The sequence below is a fragment of the Neophocaena asiaeorientalis genome, unplaced genomic scaffold (assembly GCF_003031525.2).
Source record: "Neophocaena asiaeorientalis asiaeorientalis breed wild unplaced genomic scaffold, Neophocaena_asiaeorientalis_V1.1 scaffold65, whole genome shotgun sequence".
In the NCBI taxonomy this organism is placed as follows: Eukaryota; Metazoa; Chordata; class Mammalia; order Artiodactyla; family Phocoenidae; genus Neophocaena; species Neophocaena asiaeorientalis.
In genome coordinates this window covers 7241080-7266684 of record NW_020173215.1, presented here as the reverse complement: position 1 = coordinate 7266684, position 25605 = coordinate 7241080, and the positions used below count along the sequence as shown (strand labels likewise).

The 25605-nt window shown below is 50.3% G+C and overlaps 1 protein-coding gene across 6 annotated transcripts in view; it reads right to left on the bottom strand.

The window, feature by feature from the left end:
- Window positions 1–25605, bottom strand: part of JADE1 (jade family PHD finger 1) — a 189512-nt gene that overhangs the window by 4607 nt on the left and 159300 nt on the right. For all 6 annotated transcript variants that reach the window (XM_024745105.1, XM_024745104.1, XM_024745103.1 and 3 more), the window contains exons 3-10: window positions 25426–25511; window positions 22250–22407; window positions 20117–20304; window positions 17345–17556; window positions 14224–14391; window positions 12844–12960; window positions 8636–9157; window positions 3037–3154 (exon numbers count right to left, since the gene is read on the bottom strand). In XM_024745105.1, the coding sequence (XP_024600873.1) occupies window positions 3037–3154; window positions 8636–9157; window positions 12844–12960; window positions 14224–14391; window positions 17345–17556; window positions 20117–20304; window positions 22250–22407; window positions 25426–25511 (1569 nt within the window). The remainder of the gene's footprint in view (window positions 1–3036; window positions 3155–8635; window positions 9158–12843; window positions 12961–14223; window positions 14392–17344; window positions 17557–20116; window positions 20305–22249; window positions 22408–25425; window positions 25512–25605) is intronic.

Below are 25605 nucleotides of genomic sequence, written 5' to 3'. Positions count from 1 at the left end.
TGGGATTTTTAAGGTTCTTTCTCCAAATTATCTACACCCTCACAGCGCGACATGGCTATGATGAGGATAAATACACGTCAATTGTGAAATGAATAAAGGAAGGTGTTTGAAATCGTTCTTGACACAGAGTACATCTGTTTACTCTCATATGTAAAACCCATTTGTGGAACTAAACTGAATTGCCATCCAACACAAGGATAAGTTAAACTGGTGTTTTTCAAACATTTCTGAGGCAAATCACAGTAAGAACTAAGTTTCACAATGTAAGCCAGTAAAAGCTCACTTTTCCTGCAATCCTATTAGCCTTCATGGCCTGATAGGCACTCTGACAGTTTCTGTTCTATTTCACTTGTTTTAATGCTAGTGATGACCTGCTAAATTCATCTCACAACCCGGTAATAAACTGTAACCCTCAGTCTGAAAACTACAGGGTGAATTCATAACGTACTAGAGTTCATCAGAAGGACCACGTTCCTGCAAGAGCCTCCAGAGCACCTACAAAGAGCAGTTTTCATGTTTCCCGAGTTATGAACCACCAGGAAAACAAGGTTCCACCCCAGAGTAGCAGGCAGGAGCCCATGTGAGAGTTTAACTGCTGAGCGCAAACGGACACTGCACGTAAACAGAACAGAGCTAGCAACTCTAAACGTAAAATTATCATGACCGTAGGCAGGGGAGGGTGTTTTACAATCTGCTGGTTTAGAAATGGCTGCTTTCTCAATAATCAAACTCAGGGTCAACCATCATGCCACACGTCTTATTTCTTTTATGCAGTCAACTAATGTGGGAAAATAGGAAGGTTAAGAGGGGCTATTTTCCAAGCTCTGATTTCTCTCCTGACTTGGGATCCATGTCTCTGAAGGGCCTCTGACTCTCCTAAGTATTGTCTCCACTGAGGACACGCATCCAGCAGAAGGGCCCTGCCCATTCTCGGAACCACGGGACAGTTTAAACTATGGATCCTAGTGACACATGTTAAGTCAGGGCCATCTCTGCCTCACTCGGAATCCTCTCTCTTACAAGGTAGGTCAGTGTGAGGCACGAACGACACAACTGAAAGTCTGAAACTGGAAGAAGAAAAAAGGCATCCCAAGGGGTTTCCACTTCATTCCCTGGGGCAGTTCACAGGAAGATTACCATTGCTTCCAACCCGTCATACCTAGTGTGGGTCACTCCTCAGAGGGTGGTGAGGACCCCTTTTCCTGTTCTGGAACAGCAGTAGGACTTCTGAACGTAGATCTGCATTACATCTGTTACACAAAACACTTCCTAACCTTGTTAAGAAGCTCAACCACTTACCAAAAAACCTCAGCCACGAAATACAAGGGAAAAAAAAAAACAAAAAAAAACTGCCTGCAATAACCATGAAAAACGACTCGAGTGAAATCAGATGAAAACGTTCTTTACAGCTTATTTTCATAGGTAATCACTCATTACGTAAGGACTTTTAACAAGAGTCACAGAAAGCCCTCCACTGGCAAAGCTCCACAGACAGAACCTGCACTAATGATCCCGGGCGGCGGCAGCTCGGCCTCTGCAGCCGGAGGCTGGGTGACCCGCACCAGACAGCCTTGGGGTGGGGGTGGGGGGCCGCTGTTTACACAAGGACACACCAGGGGCAAGGGAGAAAACAGGTCCCCTATTTTATCTGCATTCAAGTAGGAATAATGAAGAGACAGAAGTTCACCTTAAAGAATCTGAGTCAAACTGCTTGTACTCGTGACCCTAACTCAGAGAAATCTATTTTAAAAGTTTGACAACTCTAAAGTCTAGCTGACGATATAACACTTGATATATCTGGGAAGTATTTACTCTTGGGAAGGAAATTACCTAGGATGATATTATTAATACGTTAATGCTATCAGAACAATGTAACACACTTCAAGAATATCATTTAAAACTCCCCAAGCTTTTTCTCTCTTTGTTCGGCTGACCAGTTTGCCTCTAGTCACACATATCCAGTTAGTTTTAGGTCAACCCAGAATGTGGATTTCAACATAATAGGTTATAACACCTTCTTTGTTGTATCTGTGTTTCCTAATCTACAGAGACGAAAAGCCACAGAAGCAGAAGGAGAGTAAGCCGGTGGACTCTGCACAAAAGGCAAGCAGGGCAGACACTGCTGCTCTAACTTCAAAGGGCAGCAGACACGAGGTCCCCTAAGACCCGCCTGCTCGTGGGTCATGGTTCTGCCTCATCCGCACTCGACAGACTCTTCCTCCTCTGAAATCCTTATAACGCCTGCTTTCTGGGGCTTCTGATCACGGAACGCTAGTGTGGAAAAGCACTTCAGAGGGCAGGATTCTGGACCAAACCTCTTACAGACCAACAGAGTCCCGGAGAGGTTAAACAACTTGCCCTCCTAGGCACTTGATCTCAAAGTCACTCAAGTGTTCTCCGGAGGTGGGGGAAGTCCATGTCTTGGTTTTCTTTTTCTCTTTGCCAGAGCAATGCAGCATAGGCAGCACTAAATACATATGTTGTGCTGAATCTCGAAAGTATTCAAAATTCCAACTACACCAAAAGAATCCACTGTGAATGTTACCTAAACATGGATATGTGCCTTAAGTACACAGTCTTAAGATATATTTACCATATGTTACAGGTAGATCCAAAGGCTAGATAATTATAAATCTTTTTAGGTATCCCCATGATACTTTACATTTATCAAGTGCTTTGCAATATGTAAGTTACTCTTTCGAGTCTCACAGTTGTTCCCAGGAGGTAGCAGGAGATCTCATCCTCACGTTACATGTGAGGAAACGAGGGAGACTTGGAAAACTTAAGACCTGCTTGTGTTGAGCCTTTAAGTAGCCAATACAGGATTTGACCCATACGTGAGGCCCAGTTCACAGCCCTCTCCTCTAGACCACGGTGCCTCGAATGCCTAAAGATTTTCTTCAACAACAAAAGCCTTTGCTTCTTTGATTCTTCTACAGTATAAAAGAAAATTAAAGAAACTAGCATTTTTTTCCCTTAACAGAGGGCTTACAAACCCCTGCCCTATTGTTTGACCTACCAGGGCTTAATGCATACCTGAAACTCTTTCTTGCTCCAAAAGCTTAGTGTAAAGATTGAATATCTGTTCCTGGACTTTGCACACAGATCGTTTAATCTTTTCCCTGCGGGTCACCATGTAAGTGAGGTTCCGAACCTAGAACGTAGAGAATAAAGATTCTAAGTAAGCAATACATTATAACAGGACTTTGGTGTTTTTTGTTTTTTTCCCTCTTTACCTGAGAAAGTTTTGTCCTACTAGGTCCTTGAGTGACTTTTGATATCCAAATGTACTTTAAACACTTTAGCTAATCTCTCAGCCTCCCTTTGGGGTGCTAACAAGTATTCTGCGTGTACCCCTCAAGGTGGGTAGCAGCACAAAAGAGGCTGTCAGAGGAGGTCCTGCCCCTGCACCACACCTGGCCACAGGCTCCTCCTGGCGAAGAGACAGACGCCCATCGGTGTCCAAGTCCAAACATGCCAGCTCTTGCCAAAGGACTCTGCTCATCACCCCTTCAGTATCCTCTTCCCATGAATTCTATCGTCAGAGGCTTCAGAGCAGTTCAGAAGCCACCTCTGCTGCACTTTATCAAGCATCTTCTGAAGATGGAACTAGACAGCATTAGGGTCGAGGGCCATCAGAGGGAGAAGCCCCTCACAAACAATGTCCCCACACGGGGCTCACTAGAAGGCCAGGTAGTCACCAGGAGTCCAAGTAAACTTCTTTTGTTGACACTGAACTCTCTGAAGTACCTTGGAACTTACAGGCCGCTGTGTTCCTACAGCGTGTGAACACCTAGGGAACATCCTTCTTGCTTTGCCATTGACTTGCTAGCTCAGCCTCTCAAGGCCAGCTTTCTGTATCACCACCTGAAAAACTGAAACTGCCTTCTTCTCGATTCATCGGTCAGTAACCGAGAAGACCGCAGCACTAGGAGCTCCGCTTTGCATCTGACGTGCAGCCACTGGGGAACGGCATGCAGGTGCTCATTCACCAGTAGCAGCCAATCAACACTTAAACTTGTTCCCCATTTTCAGAGCCACCTGTGATCAGTCAATACGGAATCAACTTTTAATGACTTAATCAATAAACCCCCTTAAATCTCTCAGTCCTAAAGCCTGCCGGTAAGACCTGATTAGACTGCACGGGCCTGAAAACACAAAGGTCAAATGCAACACAGCAGGTAACACAATAAACCTTTCTTCAGGAAGATGTGGACAAGACCACCCCAGTAAGCTCAGTGGCAAGACTGAAAACAGGGACTGCGTATCCCCATCAGCTCCTACACCAAAGGCATGACTGCACTCTCCTAACGCTTGGGCTATCCCTTCTCCTGCCACCTTCCCCCAAGGCCACTAACCTTTCGGCAGCGAGAGTGGCAACAAGCGACACACACAGCCCTGCATTTTGACTTATGTACAGATACACCACCCCTGAAGGACCCTAAGAATTCCAGCTGTTCTTCCCCAGCTGTGTTCAAGGCAGCCTCCTTTCCAAGAGGACACGAGGCATTAAGAGGAACAGGTCAGCTGGCTTTCGCATTTGCATTGCTCACGTTGTACGTGGTATAGTTTCCTGGCCTAAAGCAGGACCACCAAGTCAGGTTTCTCTTGATCCTAACCTATTCGCTATTTGTTTAGGATCTTCCTAACACTTCTTGATAAAAATAAAAATTATCTTAAAGAACTGAGACTAAAACCACTCTTCCTGTCTCAAAGTAAATCTTATTTCAGTGTCATTCACCCTGGTTAAAGCACATTCTTTCTGACAGCCACACACCCTCGGGCCAGGAAGTAGGTGTCCTTTATAAGAATTCTGACCAGCTTGGGGGTGGAGGTAGCTAATAGGCGACCCTCTTTGATAAATATTGCTCCACCCAGGGGAGATTAAGAGTAGAAGGTCAGAAAGAGGAAGGGGCCGAACCTAGATCCTCATCACAGGCTCAAAACAACTGGAAAACATACAGAACGGTTTTTACATTAAGACAGGGAATCCAACTTGTGGAAATAGGAAATGGAAACAAACTCTCTGACATCCTAGGAGTGGACAAGGTTACTCTCCTATTCAAGTCAGATGTACAAAAGAGATACATCGTTTTTTACTTAAAATTGTCAATGGAAAGAGCAGAGCCAGAGAACCTGAACTTCATATATTACTCGAATTTAATTTTGGTGTCTTCACTTCCCCCAGGAAAGACTTCCACCCTGGCTGTTAAGTGGGAAATTCCCCACTTCCAGTCCCCATGATTTCTGATACGAGACATCTGTGACCCCCAAGAAGCAAAGGTCTGGGTTTTCAACTGGAGCAAATCAGCCCCTGAATAAACCAGGCCGGCTGACCACATTAGCACGGTTGAGTGCCCTAAACCTTACCTCTCTCATGCACAGAACACCCTAAAGGGCAACTTCTATAAGCAGCCCCTGTATGTAGAGCTGAACGGAGGCTCTGTCCTCATCACACACCCTGCTTGGCCCTTCCTGTACACTGCTAGACTGCTAGACCTAGCCTCCCGCCCACCCCCGACCCCCCGCTTCATCTTCTCCCAATCGCCAGCGAGGTGGTAGGCAAAACCACCAGCCCTCGGCTGCCACCCCTCATACCACGTTAAACCCAAGAGTCAGGCTTTCCCCAAAAGCAGTGGTTCCCAAACAAACACGTAGGGGCCCTAAAACACAGAATGCTGGCCTCCAACCCCACCGTTTCTGGAGTCAGAGGTGGGATCCAAAAACCTGCAGGTCACGTTGCTGCTGGTTGAGGACCACGTGCTGAGAACCACTGCCCTCAGGAACTCGATAACGACCTCAAGTTTTCCTGAATCCCAAACATTGCTTGCAACACTAAAGCTTAACGTGCCTCTTGTTCGGGGACAACTGTAGCCTCTGTCAGACTGTCAAGAGGTGACCATTCCACCAAATGTTGAGTAAAATGGTGCCCCGGGACCTGACCCCTTTCGATGCCCCAGGCAGGAGTGCAGAGGTAGCATGTTTTTTTATCTGAGCAAGTACTCATTTGCTGAACTCACGTTTATTGCATCCTTTAGAAGACAATGTTTGGGGGAAAGGAATCCCACCAGAGTGAAGTGGCAGCCCTGGGAACTTGGCATGGCACCCGCCATATATCGGCAATCGTGTCTTCAGGTTCCCAAACCCACCTGAGTCCATTCCTGTCATCTAACTTTCTGATCCAGAACTGGAACCCGGGTGTGCAAAATGCCCCACGGTGTATATCTGCAGGAAAGAGCCACTACCGTTATCACTCAGAGTTGTCTGCCTCTCTAATGAAGGGTACTCACTTGTCAGTTCTGAAGTGACCACACGCCTTGATCACAGTCCCACATTAACCTGCTACGAAATGCTGTTGTGTGAACTGGGCTGGACTTTAAGTTACTTGAAAAACAGACTTATGATTTATTCTTACTGTCACCCCTGCCCTGATGAGTCTTTGGCCTAATACACTTCTTGTTTATAATCACAAATAACTGTGCACTCTGGGGCACGGCGGCCAAGATTTCCACTTTTTAAAGCCTCCACCATCGCAGGCCTCGTGGAACATTCTGGAAAACACATTTTTCATTTTAATAAGCCCGTTTTAGACTGACGCTAAATGCCCTCACATCTCTTAGACTCTTTAATAAAGTAAATATAAGTAATAGCACACACACAAAAATCCTGATTTATTCCCTGTTTCTCATACATCATTGGCATCATTCTACTTAAAATGCAACAGTGATGACTCCAAAGAAAAAATGTTTATAATTTAATCGTAAGTGCGTGTTAATCTGAGTAACTTAAGTACAGAAAAGAGTTAGTACACCACAAGCATTTTCTACACTTTTATTTTGTGGTGATTGCGAGACAAACACAGTCCAAACATGAGACTTTTCGTCCTCCCTCCTGAGGACTATCTGACTCCAAAGCTCATGCACCCCAAGTACAGCAGTTGTCAGGCTGGGATAAGGCTTCTCACCAGGATTCGAGTTTCTCCCTTCTGAATCCCTTTCTCATCTCTAACAAAAAGGCCACACATACATGTGGTTGAGAGGCGAGGTCTTCTTTACACTCACCACCGGGGTGGGGGTGGGGGGGGCCCAGGAGCACAAGAGCCTCACACACCCTCTTCCCGCCTGGCCTCCGCCTGAACCCGCCTGAATCCGGAACCTTAACCTGGTGCCTGGAAGGGGCGTCACAAGCAGCCCGCCCGCACTGTCAGGTGCTCAAAGGGTCTCTTCTAAGGAACACTTAGAAACACTCTCACTGCTACGCCTTCTCTACCAGGGCAGGGCAGGTCTCTGTGAGAGCTCGGTCTTTCGGTTCCATACTTCTCCCCTGTCCCTATTCTTTGCCTACACTCCCGCTGCAAATCACCTCTGAGTCAGATTCTCTCCCAGGCAGGTGAACCACAGCCCCCATTAATAAGTCAGGTGCCTGGGGGAGACGCGTAACCGTTTCAGGACACTTAGGTGCCTTTCAGCACGGGCTGCTGTGGGCCCGAAGCCTTCGTTCCATCTGTGCACTGAGTTTAATCACTGTCGGCGGTCGGGGCAGTCAGGGGCGCTGACGCGAGAAAGCGCTCTAAGACACATCGCCGACTAGCAAGCTTCAGTCACAGACTACCTGCAGGGAGGCGGCGGCCCTGGGGAAAAGCCAGCCCGCTCCTAGAGTTATGCCTGTAGCCGGAAGGGAGGTCCAGACTGGGACTCCAGAGGTACTGGAGAATGGGCGAGACGCCAACCAGCCAACAGCTGCAGGAAGGCGCCACCAGCCGAGGCTCCAGGCAGCCACGGGCCACCACACGGGGCAATCCAGTGGTGAGGGCGTTCGAAGCGCGCCACGCGGGACGGCGGGGGGGCTCCCCGGGTCAGATAGGAGGCCCCTGTGCACCAGGAGTCCTGCCCCACGCCCACTCTAGACACAGCACACAGACACACACGGACACAGACACACATGCACACACAACATATACACAGCCTGAGTGATGACTTAGCACCTCACTGCCGGAGTACCCTGGGGAACAGATATGCACGTGTATGGCAGCTCATGCCCACACATCAGCACCCACAGCCTGCTCTGCTCGGCGACTGTACCGGGAAGGCCCCCGCCAGTTAGGCAAGAGGCAGAGCTGGGTCAGAGAGGCAGTGCTTCCCTCTCCTTAATGAGCCCATGACCAGCACCTAGAAAGTGTTTCCCCAGGTTCAACAAGAGACTGCCCTACCTCGGCCCGCCCCACCCACCCCCTCACCGTTAATTAAATCCACTCTGGTTTTCTAACTCAGTCTGTAAACAATTCTGAGCCCACCCCTTGGGCATCTTCCGGGGGGGCTCAGTTCCCTCTAGCTCTAGAATGAAGGGGGGCGGGGGAGGGGAAGACACACCCCATTTGATCTTCCAGAAGAACAGTAAGAACTAACGAGGAAGTGTTTAAATCAGAGAGGCTCCCCGGGCTCTGCGGCCGTCTCGTGTGTGCGCACAGTGAGTTTACCAGCCCATAAATAGATTCAACCAACACGACCTCATGCTGAAGTATGTACAAGGGTCTGAGAGGAAATGCACTGGCTACCACTCCTTGCTCTGGGCAAGCGGTCGCCTCTTTGCAATCTTCTTCTCTACGTCACCACAAGGTGTCAGTGTCGACCATTACCCTCTCCAGGTCCTGCCGCAGGTGCGTGAACAGCTGCAGCCTCCTGAACAAGACATCCTGCTCCCGCTTCGCGAGATTGTCCTCTTCGTCCTTCTTTGGGGTGATCAGGGGCTTGTTGAAGTTGACCTTCCTCTTCAACTTCCAGTACTGGTACAGGAAATCCACGACCTCCTCGGGCAGCCGCAGGGCCCTGGCAACATCCAGCAGGTTGACGAAGGTGTAGAACTCATCCTCCAGCTGCTGCAGCTTTTGCTTCCGGACACTCACCCGGTGGGCCTCCTCCTGATTCTGCTCAAGGCTGCCAAAGGGCTCCAGCGGGTCCCGGGGGGGGCGCTCAGGGGCCCCGTTCTCCCGAGCGGCCCCCTCACCGAGGCTCTCGTCGGGCTTGCGATGTGAGCTGTGCTTCGGGCAGTAGGACTTGAACTTGACTTCGTCGTTCTCGGCCAAGATGGTCTTCATCTCCAGGCCCCGGTCGAAAGCACAGGTCACGTGGAAGGCTGTGCGGCAGTTCTTCACAGAGCACTGGCAAGAACACGCAGACAGCAAGAGGAGAGACATTAGGGAGTGACAGTGACTGAAGCCCCGGGTGCCAGGCACCCCCTCCCTACACACGCACGGGAAGAGCTGCACTTGGAGCTCGTGCCGGGACAGAGCAGCTTCACGCGGATTCACCCTGGCAGATCCAGTCGTGTTTTAAACAAGCTACAGCTTGGGATTTAAGAGAACTCTTTTTTCATAAACCGAACCATAACTCTCCTGGAAAAGCAACTGCATCCAATAACCGCCTCTTAAAGCAGACACGATCACACAGATGGCACGTGTAGACAAAGGGGGCCCTGGCGCTCCGATTATACTCAGAAGAGCGTGTGCCCAACATGCAGAGTATATCCTGAGGCAGTCATCGGTCTCTTCTCATAGGTCTGGGCTTTTTTAATGCTTATATAAAAAGCCTGAGTGGCGAGAATCTCCTCAGGGAGAATGACCACCAACCAGAGTTTTGAAAGGCACGTGGATCCTCCTTCCTAAGCCACAGCCAGGACGAGTCCCAACACCAGTGGGAAAATAAATGGCACACGCCTCCTCCAGCAGCGAGGGTTGCTCAAGACCGAGGAGGGTGAATTAAAAACTCCCAAAGACTGGAAAGGAAGAGGAGACCAGGACAATCCAGGACAGGAAGGATGGGACTGGTCTCCGCACCCGAGGAAGCTTCCGCCAGGCGCAGACGCTTCCGGGCCAGTGGGGGACAAGCTCTGAGATCTGTGTGCGCTTCGCCTGGCAGGGCAACCGTGAGGGACCTGCTGCCTGTGGGTCGAAGGCAGGTCAACGTAGAGGCCAGGCATCACCCAGCTCTGCCCCGGCCTTACCAAACACCTCCCACCTCCCTCCCACCACCCCACCAGGGGGACCCCGTAGTGCCTCCGATCCAGACGGCAGGCCAGAGGCCTAGCAGGAGAAAAGTGATTTCTCCCCATCTGATCTTGCTGGGCGAATTCCTGGAAGGAGGCTCCCTGTGGTGACTGAAGCCAGTCCCTTAAAAAGCAACAGTGTATTGTGTGAGGCCAAGGGATCCGGGCACGCCAGGGCTGCAGACAGGAGCAGAACTGAGTGGCCCCAGGCCAGCTGAGAAGCTTAATTAATTAAACTCATTCAGTAGGGCCCTGCACAGCACCACCACAGATCGCAGCGGCATGGGCTGGGGCTTCTTCCCCTAATCATTGCAGTCTTTAAGAGGTGACTCGCTGCCAGTCATGATTTCTCCCATTATTAAAAGTCGCTTTCACCCAGAAGTACAGAAAATCTAGCTCCCTTCACAGAAAATCAATTCCCCCACTGAAAACACTTAAAGCGCATGAACTAACATAAATCTGTAATTTTATCTATAATAATAACCTCAATTCCAAGGAATGTGTGAAATCAGCTTTAGTGGCAGAACACACACAACCTGGTCACTATCAGTACACACACACACCTGGTCACTCATTACACACACACACACACACACCTGGTCACTATCAGTACACACACACACACACACACACACACACACACCTGGTCACTGTCAGTACAAGACAAAGTGCTCCTCCCTCCTAGCAGGCAGCCAAGTGGGAAGTAAAGTGGGAACAGATGACGGAGACACTACCAGTGTTTGGCTTAAACGACACTTCAACTCAGCGCCCCGACCTGAAATGAGGAACTCGCCCCGGCAGAACATTTATACGGGGCTTTGTAAAGACGCCAAATGGCCTTCCTCTGGGTTTTCCTATTCAGGTTGACTCAGCAAACAGATGTTACAGAAACGTAAGCCAGAGCCTTTCCAGCTGCAGACATTTCAGACAGGAATTCTTTAATAAAATCAGTCTATTCTGTGAAGATATGAAAAATCATCAAAAACTTCCTTGGCCTCTCCTCCTTCAAATTCATGTTCTGGGAAAAAGAGGTCAACGGCAACAAAAAAGTCATTTTATCGTCTCTCTTCAAAAGAGACACAGAGATCCCAATCGACCGCCTCCTGGAAACATCAGTGAAGGACCTACTCAGTAAAGGGCATAATTTCTATCCTCAGGAGAACATCGGGTAACTTGGAAGAAAACGATGTCCATTTTCCTTGGTTTGCCCCAGCCTGTTCCCTGCAAGTGTTTGCACGGGCCGTCTGCACACACACACACACACACACACACACACACACAGCTCTGTGTCTTCTTTTGTTTTGTGGCTTTATAACATTTCTCCTTCACTCCCTCCTAACACAACGCTCAGGCCAGAGGCTTTTGTCATGTTTTAATTTTAAGCAGATTCCATTCACATACAAAAATCTGCACTATTTTCAAGGTCCACAGCCAAATCCCACCAGCTGTCTCATGCCTCACCCTCTGAATATTCTGTTACATTTTGGATTCTTGAACACCAGTGGAAGTGATAAGGAAGAAAAAGCACAACAGCTTGGCGTGTAAAATGAAAACTTTTAAAAAGAAACACCAGTCAGTGGATACCTTACACAGAGAAATATTTATCAGCCAAAATACAAGTTGAGTTTGCCAAATGAGGTCATTTCTTTAAAAGCCCCGACCGGCAGTTTGACCGAGCTTGTGGAGTGAGTGAGTGAGAGAGAGAGAGTGTGTGTGTCTGTGTGTCTGTGTGTGTGTGTGTGTGTCTGTGTGTCTGTGTGTGTGCCAAGCCGTTGCGTGTCCTGCATCAAGAGGGCAGCCGCCCCAAACCGGCACCTCTGCCCACGGACTGTGACGTGGGGACCAAGGAGGGGCCGGCGTCCCTGAGCTGGCGGCCCCACAGAGGCAAAGGGCCAACGGCAGCCGCAGACAGCATCTGGAGACCGCGGTGGGACAGCACCTCAGGCCTCCGAGGTCACGCCTGTCTAGACGCCAAAAGCGTGAGGCCCGGAGAGGAACTTCTCAGGCAGCGCTTAAGACAACACCAAGAAACAGCGCGCCATCAACAGTCTCTCCGTGATCCTGTTATCTGCCTCATGGCTGTCTACACCTGCCTGTACGTGGACACAGAAAACGCAGGCTGGCTTCTTACGCACAAGCTCCCCTCCCCCAGCCCCACCCTCCCCCACACTGTACCGTAAAAAAATCAGATATTCAGACTGGGCAGAACCCCTGGTGCAGCACCTCATGGGTGTCCCTCCACCCACCCGGTCGGTGCTCCAAGGAGTCCCCGTTTTGCCCAATGCAAAAGGGTTGGCGTGCCAAGCTGATTTCCAACAGTACGCACCGCACCAAGACACCCCACGTGCACACCTGAAACCAGCGGCGTCGGGGGCAGCCACAGAGGCAGGGCTGCCGCTCGGCAGGCGAGAGGGTGACTAAGCCTCCAGTGCCGAGACTCCAGTTCTTCCCCAGAGCTGTCGGCCTGTGGAAAGAGCTGCAATGCCAGGCTTTGGGCAGGGAGGGAGAAACCAGATACAAACTGGAACTGCCCTGCAGCTCAGGCGGACTTCTGAGTTGCCCTGTGATGGTTACACAGCTGGGGCTCCGGTCACACTGGACACTATCCACCAATAGAAGGTGTGTATACTGGGCTGGAGACATCCCTCAGCAACCTCAGAAGGGCTGTGAGAACCTTGTCCTGCTTCCTGGATTCTAGCCCCATCTCCAAACCCTGTGACGGTTAGCTCACAGAGCCCTCCCCCGTCCCGCTCCCTGGAACACAAGGAAGGGTAATAATGCCATCCTGACCAGGCTGGTTACCTGTATGGAGGCCCCAAACTTCTCATTGCAGAGGCTGCACACCAGCGCCCACCGACTGCTGGGGATGTGAGACACCTTCGTGATGGGCTCCATCTTCTCGGGACTGCCAATGCTCACCTGGAGGCCCAAGAAATAACAAGACAGGGTGGCAGAGGTCGTCAAGACAGGGGCCGAACACAGACAGCAGCAACTCAGAGATCCATTCCTTCCCCACGGACCTCCTACCGGAGGATGCCAAGGGGCTCTCACCCTCCGAGCGCAGGTAAAACCCCACTTTAAGGCATCAGAACAGCACAGGGACCAGCTAGGGGCCAGCTCTGGGCCAACTCTACGCCCTCCTCGGGGGGTCATCTGACACAAACATCCTGTTTGTAAAAACACTCAGACACCCCAATGCTCACTGCTCACCCGAGTGACAGCAAAGACAAGGTAATCCACCTACTACACCTCTGGTCCACTAAGAAGTGGTCAGGACTGGAAATCCGTCTTCAACATATTGCAATCAGTTGTGAATGATGGAGCAGAAGGAAACACTGACCACTTTTAACCTCTCTCTCACTAAAGAAAGCCATTCTCCTCAGTCAGAAACTATCACTACACACAAAGCGGAAAGCTACCAAGATAAATAAGGTCCCCTCCCTCTCCCCTCAGCCTGGTTCACTGAACTGCATCCCTGTTAATACCAAACCGTGAGATTCCCAGGCTACCAAGACCCGAGTCGTGAAGCCTCAATCCAAATCACTCCCAGATACTTTTCCTCGGGAGGAAAATGCACCAAAATCATAGGCCAAAGAAGGCTGAAATCTGAATCACAAATCATAGTCTCAGAGTGAGCAAGCAAATTCAATCAGTCAAGGTCTGGGACTCAGAATAAATTAGACCAGACCTGAAATTAAAAAGGTTGAGGTAAGTAAGAATTTTAATAAAAAAAAAATCACAAAAATGTGACCTAGAGCAGTGGTTCTTTAACCATGACGGTGCTGTATGCATGGCTCACCAGGCCCAGGGGTTTACGGCCCATCCCGGGGAAAGGACGGAGCCACACCCAGGCCGCAGCGCGAACGAACGCCGCGGGTCCGCGGGGCCGCTTCTGGGAGCGTGGCAGCAGCGGAGGGTCAGCTGCAGTGGCATCAGAAGGGAAGTCTAAACACCTCCACCCAGAGTCCAACTCACGGCTGCCTCCAGTTAACATTTCCACAAATTTACACACCACTGACCACATGACAGCATGCTCGAGGTTCAATTTAAGGTGGGAAAATGGGTAGCAACTCAAAGGTGTCTTTTTACTCGTCGGCTACAAAGTGGCCCAGTGATGAATGCCTCCCTGTGAGGATGAACAGCCACGGGCTCCCAAGGGGAACCACCAACACGGGCACCCACCTCGGGGATCCACAGCGCACAGCTGACGTGGACCCACTTGGTCCCACTGCGGGTAGGCTTCATTGCTCCACCTTTCTTGGGACACAACAAACACTTGGGCTGAACCCCCAGGGCACACGTCCGGCACAGCCAGCTGCCCTCTGGGACCTTGAGAATTCCGTAACAGGCCTGTAAAGCCACAGCACATCCCCAAGGAAAAGAAAGAGAAAAAAAGAGTTATTTTTACCCTGTGTGTCTACGAATTTTAAAACGCCTAGAAAGACTTTAACAGAAGCACCCCCAAAATAGAGGCACTCCTTTTAGGAAGAGTGCCGGGCAGCCTCACAGCAGCAGTCAGGAGGTGGGTACAAGGTACGACGTACTTACCTACCAGAGGGTGGTCCTGAAAACTACTTGAGGACAGAAAGGTTTGTAAAAGATCTGCTGTGTTGCTACAGATACCCATCTATATCAAGTTTCTAAATACTTGGGCAGTAAATCCTCAAAACTCTCTCCAGGGCTAGATGGCGGAAGGCATCCCTCTCTGATTTACTGATGTAGGTGGGCTATAAAGTGAGGGAAAAAACACAAAGCAGTTGAGAGCCTCCCAGAGCTATTACACGAGACACCAGTGAAAAGGGGAGGGAACTAAGGACCAGCCTCGCTCCCTGGGCTAAGCAAGCTCTACTGACCAGGCGCCGACACCCCGCCCGCCTCCCACACACAAGGGAGCACAACAGGCGCAGAGAAATGAGACATTCTAGACAAAGAGAATTTGGTCTCTTCGGCAGATATTTAAAACAAAGCCTGCTTTGCATAAGACGGTAAATTACACAAGACAGCAAAAACTGCAGGAATCAAGGCAACTTAAAGTCATTAAGACGGTTCAGAGAAAGAAAAGGCAAACGTTAAAGAAGTGAAGAAACAAAACCATGATGGTACCAGGAGCACATTCAGAGCCTTTTAAAAACACCAAACTGTTCAGAACTTTATCCTTAAATGAACTACAAGTCAGGAAGTGGAGAGACAGTAACGTAGTTCCAATTCTCCAGACAGGAAAAACACAGCCACTGGGCAATCTGAATATCCAGGACGCAGAAAGGAGACCACAGGATGACAGTTCAGGGAAGCTAAGTGACACTAAGATTGGAGCCTAGGAGCACTGTGTCGGTGCCATGAATGAGCCACTGTCAACACAGACTTGCTGAAGGAAAAAAAAAAAATTTGTTTTTAATAGAGCTAACTGACACTATTAAGGTTTCACGTATCAGAAAGGTCTGTATCAGGCACTCTAGACAAAGTCTCATTTGAAGAGGTAATTTTTTTTTTTTTTTTTTTTTACCGGAAAAGCAAGTCTAAGTAAAACAGAAGATTAAATAAAGGACGCCTGAAAGACAAGTCATGAAGAACATCTCAAAAGAAGCAAAAGGAACCACAGGAAATGCTAATAGGCAACGTGGTGTGCCTGAAAGAACAGCAGACCAGGCTCGGGGCAGGGGTGTGGGGGTGGGTGTCGTCCAGAGCTCCCCGAGTTCCAGTTCCAACTCTGCCACACAGTGGGACGCTGAACAGCCCACCCTACCTTCAGTTAACTCATTTATAAGCAGAGGGTTTGAGCAGTTTTCAAGCAGAACCCTTTTTTTCAAACAAGATTTGTCTCGTGGGGGGGGGGGAAGTAAAATGGCAGGAAAAGAACTGAAACATCATCCAAGGAAATGGCACCAACAACGTAAAAGCAGCAATGGCAGCCACAACGCTCATGGTCTTGAAACAACAAAATCTCTCTCAGAATTCTCCATTATCCCAAGGAAAGCGCCTAGATAACTTGAAAACCCAGAGCTACAAGATGGGCTATGACGTGACTTCATAAGCAAGAGACCTGTGGTCTCCCCATCAGGATGAGACGGGACAAGGCCACTGCTGGTAAAGTCCTCACGCAGAAGGGAAACCCAGGGAGCAGACACATTCTAAAGAAAACAAGTCAGGAACTTCACAAAGCAAACCTGATTCTTCTTGCCAAGAGGTCACCCAAGCCACTGTCCCACACAAGCCTTTAAGTTGGTTGTAAATCTCAGCATCAACAGGTGAATTCAAAGAAAGTACCTCTGGAGAGCCTATTAACTAAAGAGTGTATGTGAACACACGTCCCCACAGAAATACAAATTACTTCATTATTGCATGAAAAAAAACAAACGAAAGAGGTAAGGGTCCAGACTAAGATTCTCCCGAGCTTTTAAAATCACCCAGTGCCAACCTTACTGAAGCAACCGCCAAATCCTCTCGACATCGCCTAGGACAGGAAATAACTTTCAAGAAAAGGGGACCCTTTCCGCTTGTTCAAGGGCTCCGTTTATCTACTAACATGTTAGCAAATGTTATGTGTTGACCAGTGTCCGAAAAGTATATGTTAAAGCAAGTCCTAACACCCCAGGTACCTCAGAATGTGACCTCGTTTGGAAACAGGGCCACAGGAGATGTAGTCAGTTAAAATGAGGTCACACTGGAGTAGGGTGGGCCCTTCATCCAGCGTGACTGGCGGCCTTCCAAGAAGATGGCGACGTGTGAAGACACAGATGCGTGGAGAGGACACAAAGTGACGGCAAAGCCAGAGACCAGCGTCGTGCGGTTGCAAGCCAAGGAACGCCCACAACCGCCAGCAAACCTCCAGGAGAGGCGAGGAAGGGTTCCCCGTCCAGGTTTCAGAGGGAGCGTGGCCCTGCCGACACCCTGATTTCAGACGTCTAGTTTCCAGATAGCAAGACAATAAACTTCTGTTCTTTTAAGCCATCCAGCATTGTGCAAGGGCAACGAACACAGCAAACTAACCACCTTTTCAAGAGTCCCCCCGCCCCCTGCCCTCCAGTGTTCTCAATAGCTATAAAGCCAGGTGTTGGAGCAGGGCAGAGGGGCTCATACAGTCTCAGTAAACCTGACTTCTGTGGATGGGAATAAAGACACTATGCGAAGAAAGAATGAGGTCCACAGAGGATCCTATTCTCCTGGTTGTAAAAGTAACAAGAAATACTTCAAACACTAAGCACCCGTCAGCAACAAAAAAGATGGGCCCACGTCTTTAACTCATGGACCCTGTCTGGAGGAACCACTCCAGGGGGCCTCCTTCCGGGCCCCGCTGCCCACATACCTGGTGCACACAGATGTTGCATTTGTCACAGAACACCATCTCATTGCCGTCCTCACCGTCGGGCGACTGGCAGACGTCACAGACAACGTCTTCGTCGTATTCAATCCCCAGGCCTTCTTCAGTCTCTATAGCATGATTCATATTATCGTAGCATCGCTGTTCAAATTCCTCCAGGACCCTTTCCATGGTGTATTCATCTAACTCAGGCATTCCTGGAGGGAAAATGCCACAAAACCATTTTAATAAACCCATATTAATAAATATAATACTATTTATACTAATAAAAATGCACAATGAATAAATAATATTATCAACAAATCTATCCTGAGTGCCCCCCAAATATTTTCTATTGGATGTCCCTCAGACCCTTCCAAGGAAGGGTCTTGAAATTCAAAGGCAGAAAGAGACTTGCACCCAACAGTTTGTTCCTTACGGTCAGGCACTGAAGATGGAGTGCTTGCTGTAAAAAGAGCATTCCCCAAATGGTTCCAGGCTATTAAATGCATATATTGTTAGACTGTCGTTTCATTACAATATTATATATACCAACTAGCGTGTAAGTGGCTTCAAAACCATGACCACCTATTATGGTTTGGGCATTTTTTTCCAAAAACACATTCCATTCTTGCTACGTAAAATGGTGCTCTGAGAACAGATTTCACTGTGAACGCTCAAATGTTTTTTACCTGGTTTATCCCGCCTCACCCTCTGAATTTACTAAGCTGAGATGCATAGTTAGTCAGACACATGAAAGACGGAAACACAAGGGACATCTCAAGCAAAGGAGGCAGACAGCTCCTGGTGAATCAAAGAAAATGCATTCCTATGCAAGAATGGCCAAAAACAAACTTCAGGCGGTTATCGTGGTGTGGTTACGGCTTAGTGGTGGGGATGAGACTTTTATTTTCTTCCATCTGTGGACGTATCCCAAACTTCCTACAATGAAAATACTCATGCAGGACAGAAAAAACAGCTTGTAAAAAATATTCAAACACATGTAACTGGCAAGAAACAACAGAAGTGTCATTAGGGCCAACAACAACTTATATGCATTATCATAAATTTCATTAACACTTCCAAGTTTTTGAAAACTTGGAGCACACATTAGCGCTGACACTGTGATAAGCCCTAAACACACAATCAAAAAAGCCACCTATCATCTCAAACCTTATTTCATGACGAGGTCGTTTCTGCGCGGCCAGGAGGTTTCATCTCAATTCCTCCTACCAGTTCCGAAAACACCACTGGCTCTGAAAATACAGCCCTATGCCCTATAATTAATTTTTACCATTAAAAAGACCAATAAAAGCTAAGACAAACGTCTTTCCGCATGCGTTCAATACATGTTATACAACTGCATCGCTTATCCTGCCCAAGTATTCAGCACCGCCTTGCAGTCTGATGAGTAAGCCCAGCACTCACCACCTAGACCATCCACCGAAGCCCCCGGCCCCTAGCCGTCTATCCCTCTGCCTTAACACAGGACACCCAGTCAGTCCAGTGCGTTACAGTTGTCTTTACAGAGTAGAATTTTATAGTCTATGAAGCTAAAACATAGTATTCAGTTCCAAGAGAGCACTGAAAACTTCTGAACAGACTGCCACCTCCTAGCCTGCTAACATCCTGGCCACTAATACCTAAAAACCAAGGACCAAAAGGAAGGAAATCTACTTTATCAAAATATCAGAGTAACAGCTTTCCCAGCTCAGTCCACACCATCATTCCCATTCAAAGGCTGGGGAGCAGCATGCATGGCAGCATCTGTCACATGCCAGGCCCTGTGCTAGGCCCAGGCTTCCACAGGAAACAAAGTCTTAGCCCTTCAGGCCTTTGAAATCCGCCATGAAACACTCCATAGATATTTACCATGTGCTAGACTGCAAACAAACAGCCTGTGCCACCACTTCCCGACCTTGACCTACACACAGCACAACGCTAATTAAGCCTCACGTCTCTCACAGGAAGCCCAGACGTGGTCTCCCTGACTTGCCATCACCACACTTCAGGCAACTCTTAGCAATCGGAAGTGGTGTGTGAGCCGAGATCCAAGTGTCATCCTGGTCGTGACACAAGGAGATGCAAGCAGATGAGGTCCTCTGAGCCGTACATACACAAGAACGGTTGACTTGTAGAAAAGATCGCAATGGGCAGGGCACCCAGCTAAGGTAGGGCTTCACCAAAGGAAAGCCAGGACAGATCGACGGGTGAGAGGAGAAAGCACTCAGGTTTGGAAAAGGACCTAAGGGGAATCACTGAGGTGAGAACACGAGGGACGTGTTTGGAAAATGGTGAGCTTTGGCTGGAGTGGCGTCTCCTGTGAGAAACTGCAGGCCACGGCTGAAGAAGGCGGCATCTGAATAGCACTGCCGGAGGGGGAAGAAACGGAACACCGGAGCAGGAAACTGTGGACCAGACCCTTGCGCGATCTCGGGGAAGCGCTGCATTTCTCTGGGCCTCAGTTCTCTTGAGGTAACCGGCAGGGTTGCGGGGTGCAGGGCAGAACTGGGAGCCCCCGCTTTCCTGCCCATGGAAGACACCCCTCCTCGATCCCACCTCTCTGTCCGCGAGATGCACACAGACTGAGTCCCTCTCAGCACACCTGCTGCAGCAGGACACGCGCATCTCCAGCAAAAAGCCCGTGATCCCGAGACCAGACTGAGGCCGAGATGGAGCTGGCGTCGCCAGTGGTGAGGAGCCTCGCCCCTGAACCGCAGGCCTCACGCACTCGCCGCTCGTCATCCACAGCCAAGCAGCAGAGCCCCCGCCTCTCACCCATCTCCTTGAACTCCTCGTTGGTCAGTTCCAGCCATGCAGCATCCATGTCGTTGAGGTCGTAACGACACACGCTGTCGGCCAGCGTCCGGATGTCAACGTAGCCCAGCTCTGGAGGCTCAGAGCCCGACGAGACGATGTATTTCTTGGGCCTGATGAACATGAGGGACTTCTCTTCAGACACGACCCTGGTTAACAAGAAAACGAGACAGCCAGGTCACCCTTCCTGCCACAAGAAAGGAAGTCTGCCAGGAGGCCCCCAAGTGAGCTTCCACCTCCAACCCCCAAACCTTAGGTCACTGCCGGGTTCAGAGAGTTAAAACCCTAACGCCACTGCTGACAAAACAAAGCAGGAGTCGTTAAAACCCCTAAAATAGAAAGAGATGCAAGTGAAAACGCTGCAGAAGTCTTCGTAATCAGCCTCTCCCACATGGCCTCCCAGGACGCTGCCGTGCCCAGCCACCAGCTGTGACAGCAGTGTCAAGGGTTAAAGATGACATCACTTTCCACTAACCAGGCCTGCCCGCCCCTGCTGGAGGCCACCAAGCCCTGGGTTCTCAGGGACACGGAGGCGGCCAGAGCAGCCGCATGGCAGGGCACACACAGCAGAAGGCCGGGAAGCCAAGGGGAGAAACCCGTCACCTCTGGTTCTAGAACTCAGACCTTGTCCATCGCTAAGCAGTCTGAGAACCAGAGTCCCAGCCACGGGCGGGATGCTCCCGGCACAGCTGGGGACCCAGGGAGGAGCGCAAGTCCCCTCCGCTCCTGCACGTGCACCCTCGCCCCGGGAACGCCTGGAGAAGTGCCGGCCCCCGCAAAAGAAAGTGCAGGAAGAGGGCAAACCACTGCCGACAGGGAGTGAGGCGCCTGGGGAGCACCACACGGCCACCGGCCCTCCACCTGCACGTCTCAGCGTGCCGGCAGCTCGCGTTAACACCCAGCTGTCCAAAGAGGCCGTCGAGGTGTTTCCATCGCCCTATGATTACCAGGGTGGCTTTACCTACAGGACACGGAGACAGGCACGGTTAAGGAGTTATTCGTCTCACTCAGCTACGGGCAGGGTTTTAGCTGACACTTCCATGAGCTGTGTCAGCGTTTACTCGTCTTGTGCTGGGCTCTTAACCCCTGGATTGGGATCGTCAGTGCTGCACAGCTAGTCAGTGCTGTGCCCCAGAGGCAACCCTGAGGCAGCCAGACCGTGTTTCTCCTACAGAGCCCAGTAAAACACTCCGTCCACTCCACAGGCTGCAGTCTGACCTGTGGAGGCATCAGAGCGGTCATTTCAGCCTGCATCTTTATGGGGACATTTGTCACAGAGATCCCAGACACAATAACCAGACTCGACCACCGCCGGTGCCTGAGGGACAGGACGTGGGTGAGGGCCAAGGGGTAAGTTCAGTTCACACTTGGCAACGGTGAAAGAGGTCATTTCGCAAAGCAGGCAGGTGACTGACCACGCAGCGGCGGCAAAGCCGGCTGCCAGCTGAGCACAGAGGGCACTCAGCTCCCTCGCCCCGCGAGGAGCCTCAAGGCCAGTGGAGCCGGCCGGAGAGGAAACAAGAAAACCGGCCCAGCTTCACGCTGAAGCCGGTCAGCAAAGAGCCGACCCTCAAGACCCCTAAGGAGAAGAGTGGTTAGAAGTAAATCCAAAGAAAGCCCATGCGAGAGTACACATCGACACACTCCTCCTCTAAGCTCCCCGCCCACGGGACCCGAACCTGGCAGGACTGCTCACACCCGTCCTCCCCCAGAGGTGGAGGGACCACGGCAGGACCCAACCGATGACAGGCACCTCTCTCCAGCACAGCGGCCCTCCAGAGGGAGAGGGGAAGCAGCTGTGCAAACATCCAAATGTCCCTCTCCCCCAGCCAGCCACTTCCCAGGGAGCCTTGGAATTTACCTTCCTCTCTAAGAGACAGGCACCTTCCCAATTGGCTGCAGTGTTAAGTTCGGAGGCCCATGGCCCTTAAAAGCACCACCTTCGGACCTGAGGTGTGTTTCTACTGCATTTCTCTTTCCCCAGAAGCCTCACTGCTGACCCAAACACCACTGCTCCTCTCAGGCACCCGGCTGTCAGGGCAGAAAGGCAACTGTCAGGGGAGAGGCGGCACCCCTGCCCTGGGGCACGTCTACCTGGCCACGGGCTGAGGGATGGTCCCAGGGCTCACCGGCACCTGGACCCCTTTCTCCCACTCCTGCCTCCAGGGATCTGCCAGCACATAGTACTCATCCGGGTTCAGCTGGTAGGAGTCATGCAACTTCATGGCAGTGATCAGGTCTGTCCTAAACACCTGGAAAGGGAAAGAAAGGGTCACTGACACTGGATATTTGCATTCTTACTCAGAGCACTGGCAGCTGCAGGGTAACCATGGAGCTGCCACGTAACAAGGTCACTGTTTCAACAGAGAACCAGTCTGACCTATTACAGGAAACCCCTCGGCCTGCCACGCCCTGGGCCTCGCTCAGGGTCGGAGGTGGCAGCAGCTCACGCTGCCCTCCCTCCCTCGCCAGCTCCGAGAGATGGCGACGTCCGCACCAGCTACTGCAACACAGGAACCTCGCTGCCGTCCCCGGAAAAACTTCTAAGAACTCCCAATTCACCAAGCAGGCTGCTGAAAACACGCGCCTAAAAAATCCCTGGAGGGAGATATTTCACTCAAGGGTGACTTTCTTGTAAATGTTTAAGAAATAAAACTCCACTAACCATGTAACAACTCCAAGCCAAAACCCAGAGCCACCAGGGACCCCTCTTCTCTACTCAGACTGCCTCTCCCCACCTCCCGCTTGCCCAGGCACCCGGGCTTAACAGCAAGGTGTCCAGGGAGGGCGGGTCCTGGTTGGCTAGAGCCGGGCAGAGTACAGGATGGAAACGTCTGGGAGAGAAGCAACAACACACCAATGGAGGCAAGGTAGAAAATGGGCTGGTGAAGAATGTGTTTGCACACCTTCACCGGGCATAACTTCTACTAGGAAAGCAGCATTTGTGGGGAAAGGAGAGGAGGGAGGGAGGGGAGGAGACAAGAGAGGAAGAAAGAAGAGAGCAAGCAAGCCACCAGCCTCTCTTCACCCTGCCACAAACAGACGCACAAGACTCAAAAGCGCCCCTCAGGCCTCATCTGGGCCCAGGAGGGGAACAGCACCAAGGTGGCCCCTGCGTGCCCGCTCCTCCTGGCAGGGCGGGAGGCGGCCGGAGCCCAGCCCACTCCTGTCCCAGGGCCGCACGAGGAAGCTCTGACCCTGGCATTAGCGCCGGCCCAAAGCTGTATTTGGCACCAAGCGTGCCTGCATCTGTAAGCTACACTCCCTGTTTACACAAGTCACAATGCTGAACTCTCTCTTCTTGGGACAGGGAGTTCTTTCTTGTGCTACTAAGCACAGTTCACACTATATGCCTGCTAATAGGTCCGTATTTGTTTTTCCCGGTGGCTTTTCGGGCTGGTGATCACTTAAATGAACGTCACCGTAACGAAGTCTGAGGCAGTGTCTGAGGAAGAGGGCCACGTCTCCAGCCGGCCGTCTGGGGCCCGACTTGCCCCCAGTCTGCCACTCCTCATCTCTAAAGTCCCAGTAACAAGCAAGAACCTGGATGTGCACCCCCCCACAAAAGCACAAGATCAGGCCCCCCCGCAGCACCAAGCCCTGTGGCAGACGCCCGCCCGTGCCCCGGGGAGCATTAACTTTGTCAGCCGTGCCCTGCAGACCCCCAAAAAGTCCTTTCAAACAAAGTCACAGATCTACACCTTCAGGAAGCACATCAGTTAAAAACACGTTCCAGCTAAGTCTGGTAAGTAATAAGTAAGGGATTTTGCCCAAGGAGGAAAATCAGACTGAAGCAACAAAATGAGAAAAGGCAGCCCAACGTTCCTGCGCTCAGAGACTTGGACGAGGACGGTCAAGGACTGAGACAGATGCCCTCACATGGACGTGAGCTCCTGAGTCCCCAGCAGGGCTCCACCTTAGCACTCCATCCAAAAAAAAAAAAAAAACAACAACCCTGGAACAAAACACAGGTCAGGGACAAGACTGGCGCCATCCACACTTGCCAGTGCCGACTCCGGGAGGGGTTTCTAGCTGCACCCGGGGCACCGGTGCTCTCACACAGGTATCAGCTCCCTGTTGGAGCACCCTGTACTCCTGCCCTGAAATAACAGGAGTGCGGTGTGGACATCAGAAGGGTGTTGAGGGGGTTGTGGAGGGAATTAAAGAGAGAAAAAAGAGCAGCAGAGTCACTCCCGATAACCAGAGGAAAGGAAGGCAGCGCTGCAGGTTCAAAAGGACAAAGGCCTGGAATAAATCAAGGTGATAAAACGGACACCTTCTCATGAGCATCTGATCTAATGTTTAAGTGTCCCCTGGGATGGTTCTGCACAATTCTAAAGTATATTATACGCTACTCCCTCGTGGAGGAAGTTATTCCACAACTAAATAATCCTACGCTCCTCAACACAGCGCCCCCGGCTTCCCTGCTACCGTCGAAGAAGTTCCTCATGGATGGCGGCCTCTGCTCAGTCGCTACAGGATGAGGCTGTCTTTGAAGTCATCCCACTAAGAGGCAGTGCAAAACCAAGGGGCTGGACCGAAAACTCTCTTCCCCATAACCTGCTCACCTAATCACTGTGACCAATTAAAATGCCTTTTCTTCAATCACTTAGATCCTCAGAGCCCAGTCCAAGGTTTTCAGAGAACACAGATCTCAGGAGTGGGAGGGGCCCCTAACCAACAAAAGCCACAAAGAAACTCACCCAAAAACAATTTTGGATAGATAGATGACAGATAGGTAGATAATAACAAAATGTGAGGGAGCAGGGAAATGTAAGGTGAGAAACAAATTTCAAAAGAAGGGGAGAAAGCCTTAAGCATAATCCCCTAAACAGAATCCCAGAATTACACTGGGTTTTGCCAAACAAACCACAAATGCATGACTAAAACGAACTTGAGGCTGGCAGTGACCGGCAGCAGCTGAAGATGCTGATCTCCAGGCCATAGGAAAAGTTGTTGGGAGCCAGCAAAGGTGAAACAGAGAAGGAAAAAAAAAAAAATTAAAAGAATTAATAATAGCTAACATTCACTGAGCAGGATTTACCTTCTACATATTAACCCACTTAATTCTCACAAAAATCCTACGAGGTGAACACCTGTATTATCCCCATCTTACAGATTTGGAAACTGAGGCACAGAGAGGTTAAGTAACTTGCCCAAGAATGCACAGACTGACACCAATATCAACCAACCAGGTGTGTGTGTGTCAACCATATGTACTCACGCACACACATACGACATGCACAGTCACGCCAGCATTCAAGAAATACCTCCGAAGGCTTTCGATCTTCATGTCTGGAGCATGAACTTCTCCTGTGCTGGGATCTGGAATTCTGTGACCAAGTAGTTGACAGGCCTAAAGAAACAAATATCCGAATAGGAATAAATTAAAAGTACACAAATCACTGAGGGTTCACAGGGTTCTTTTTTTTTTTTTTTTTTTTTTTTTT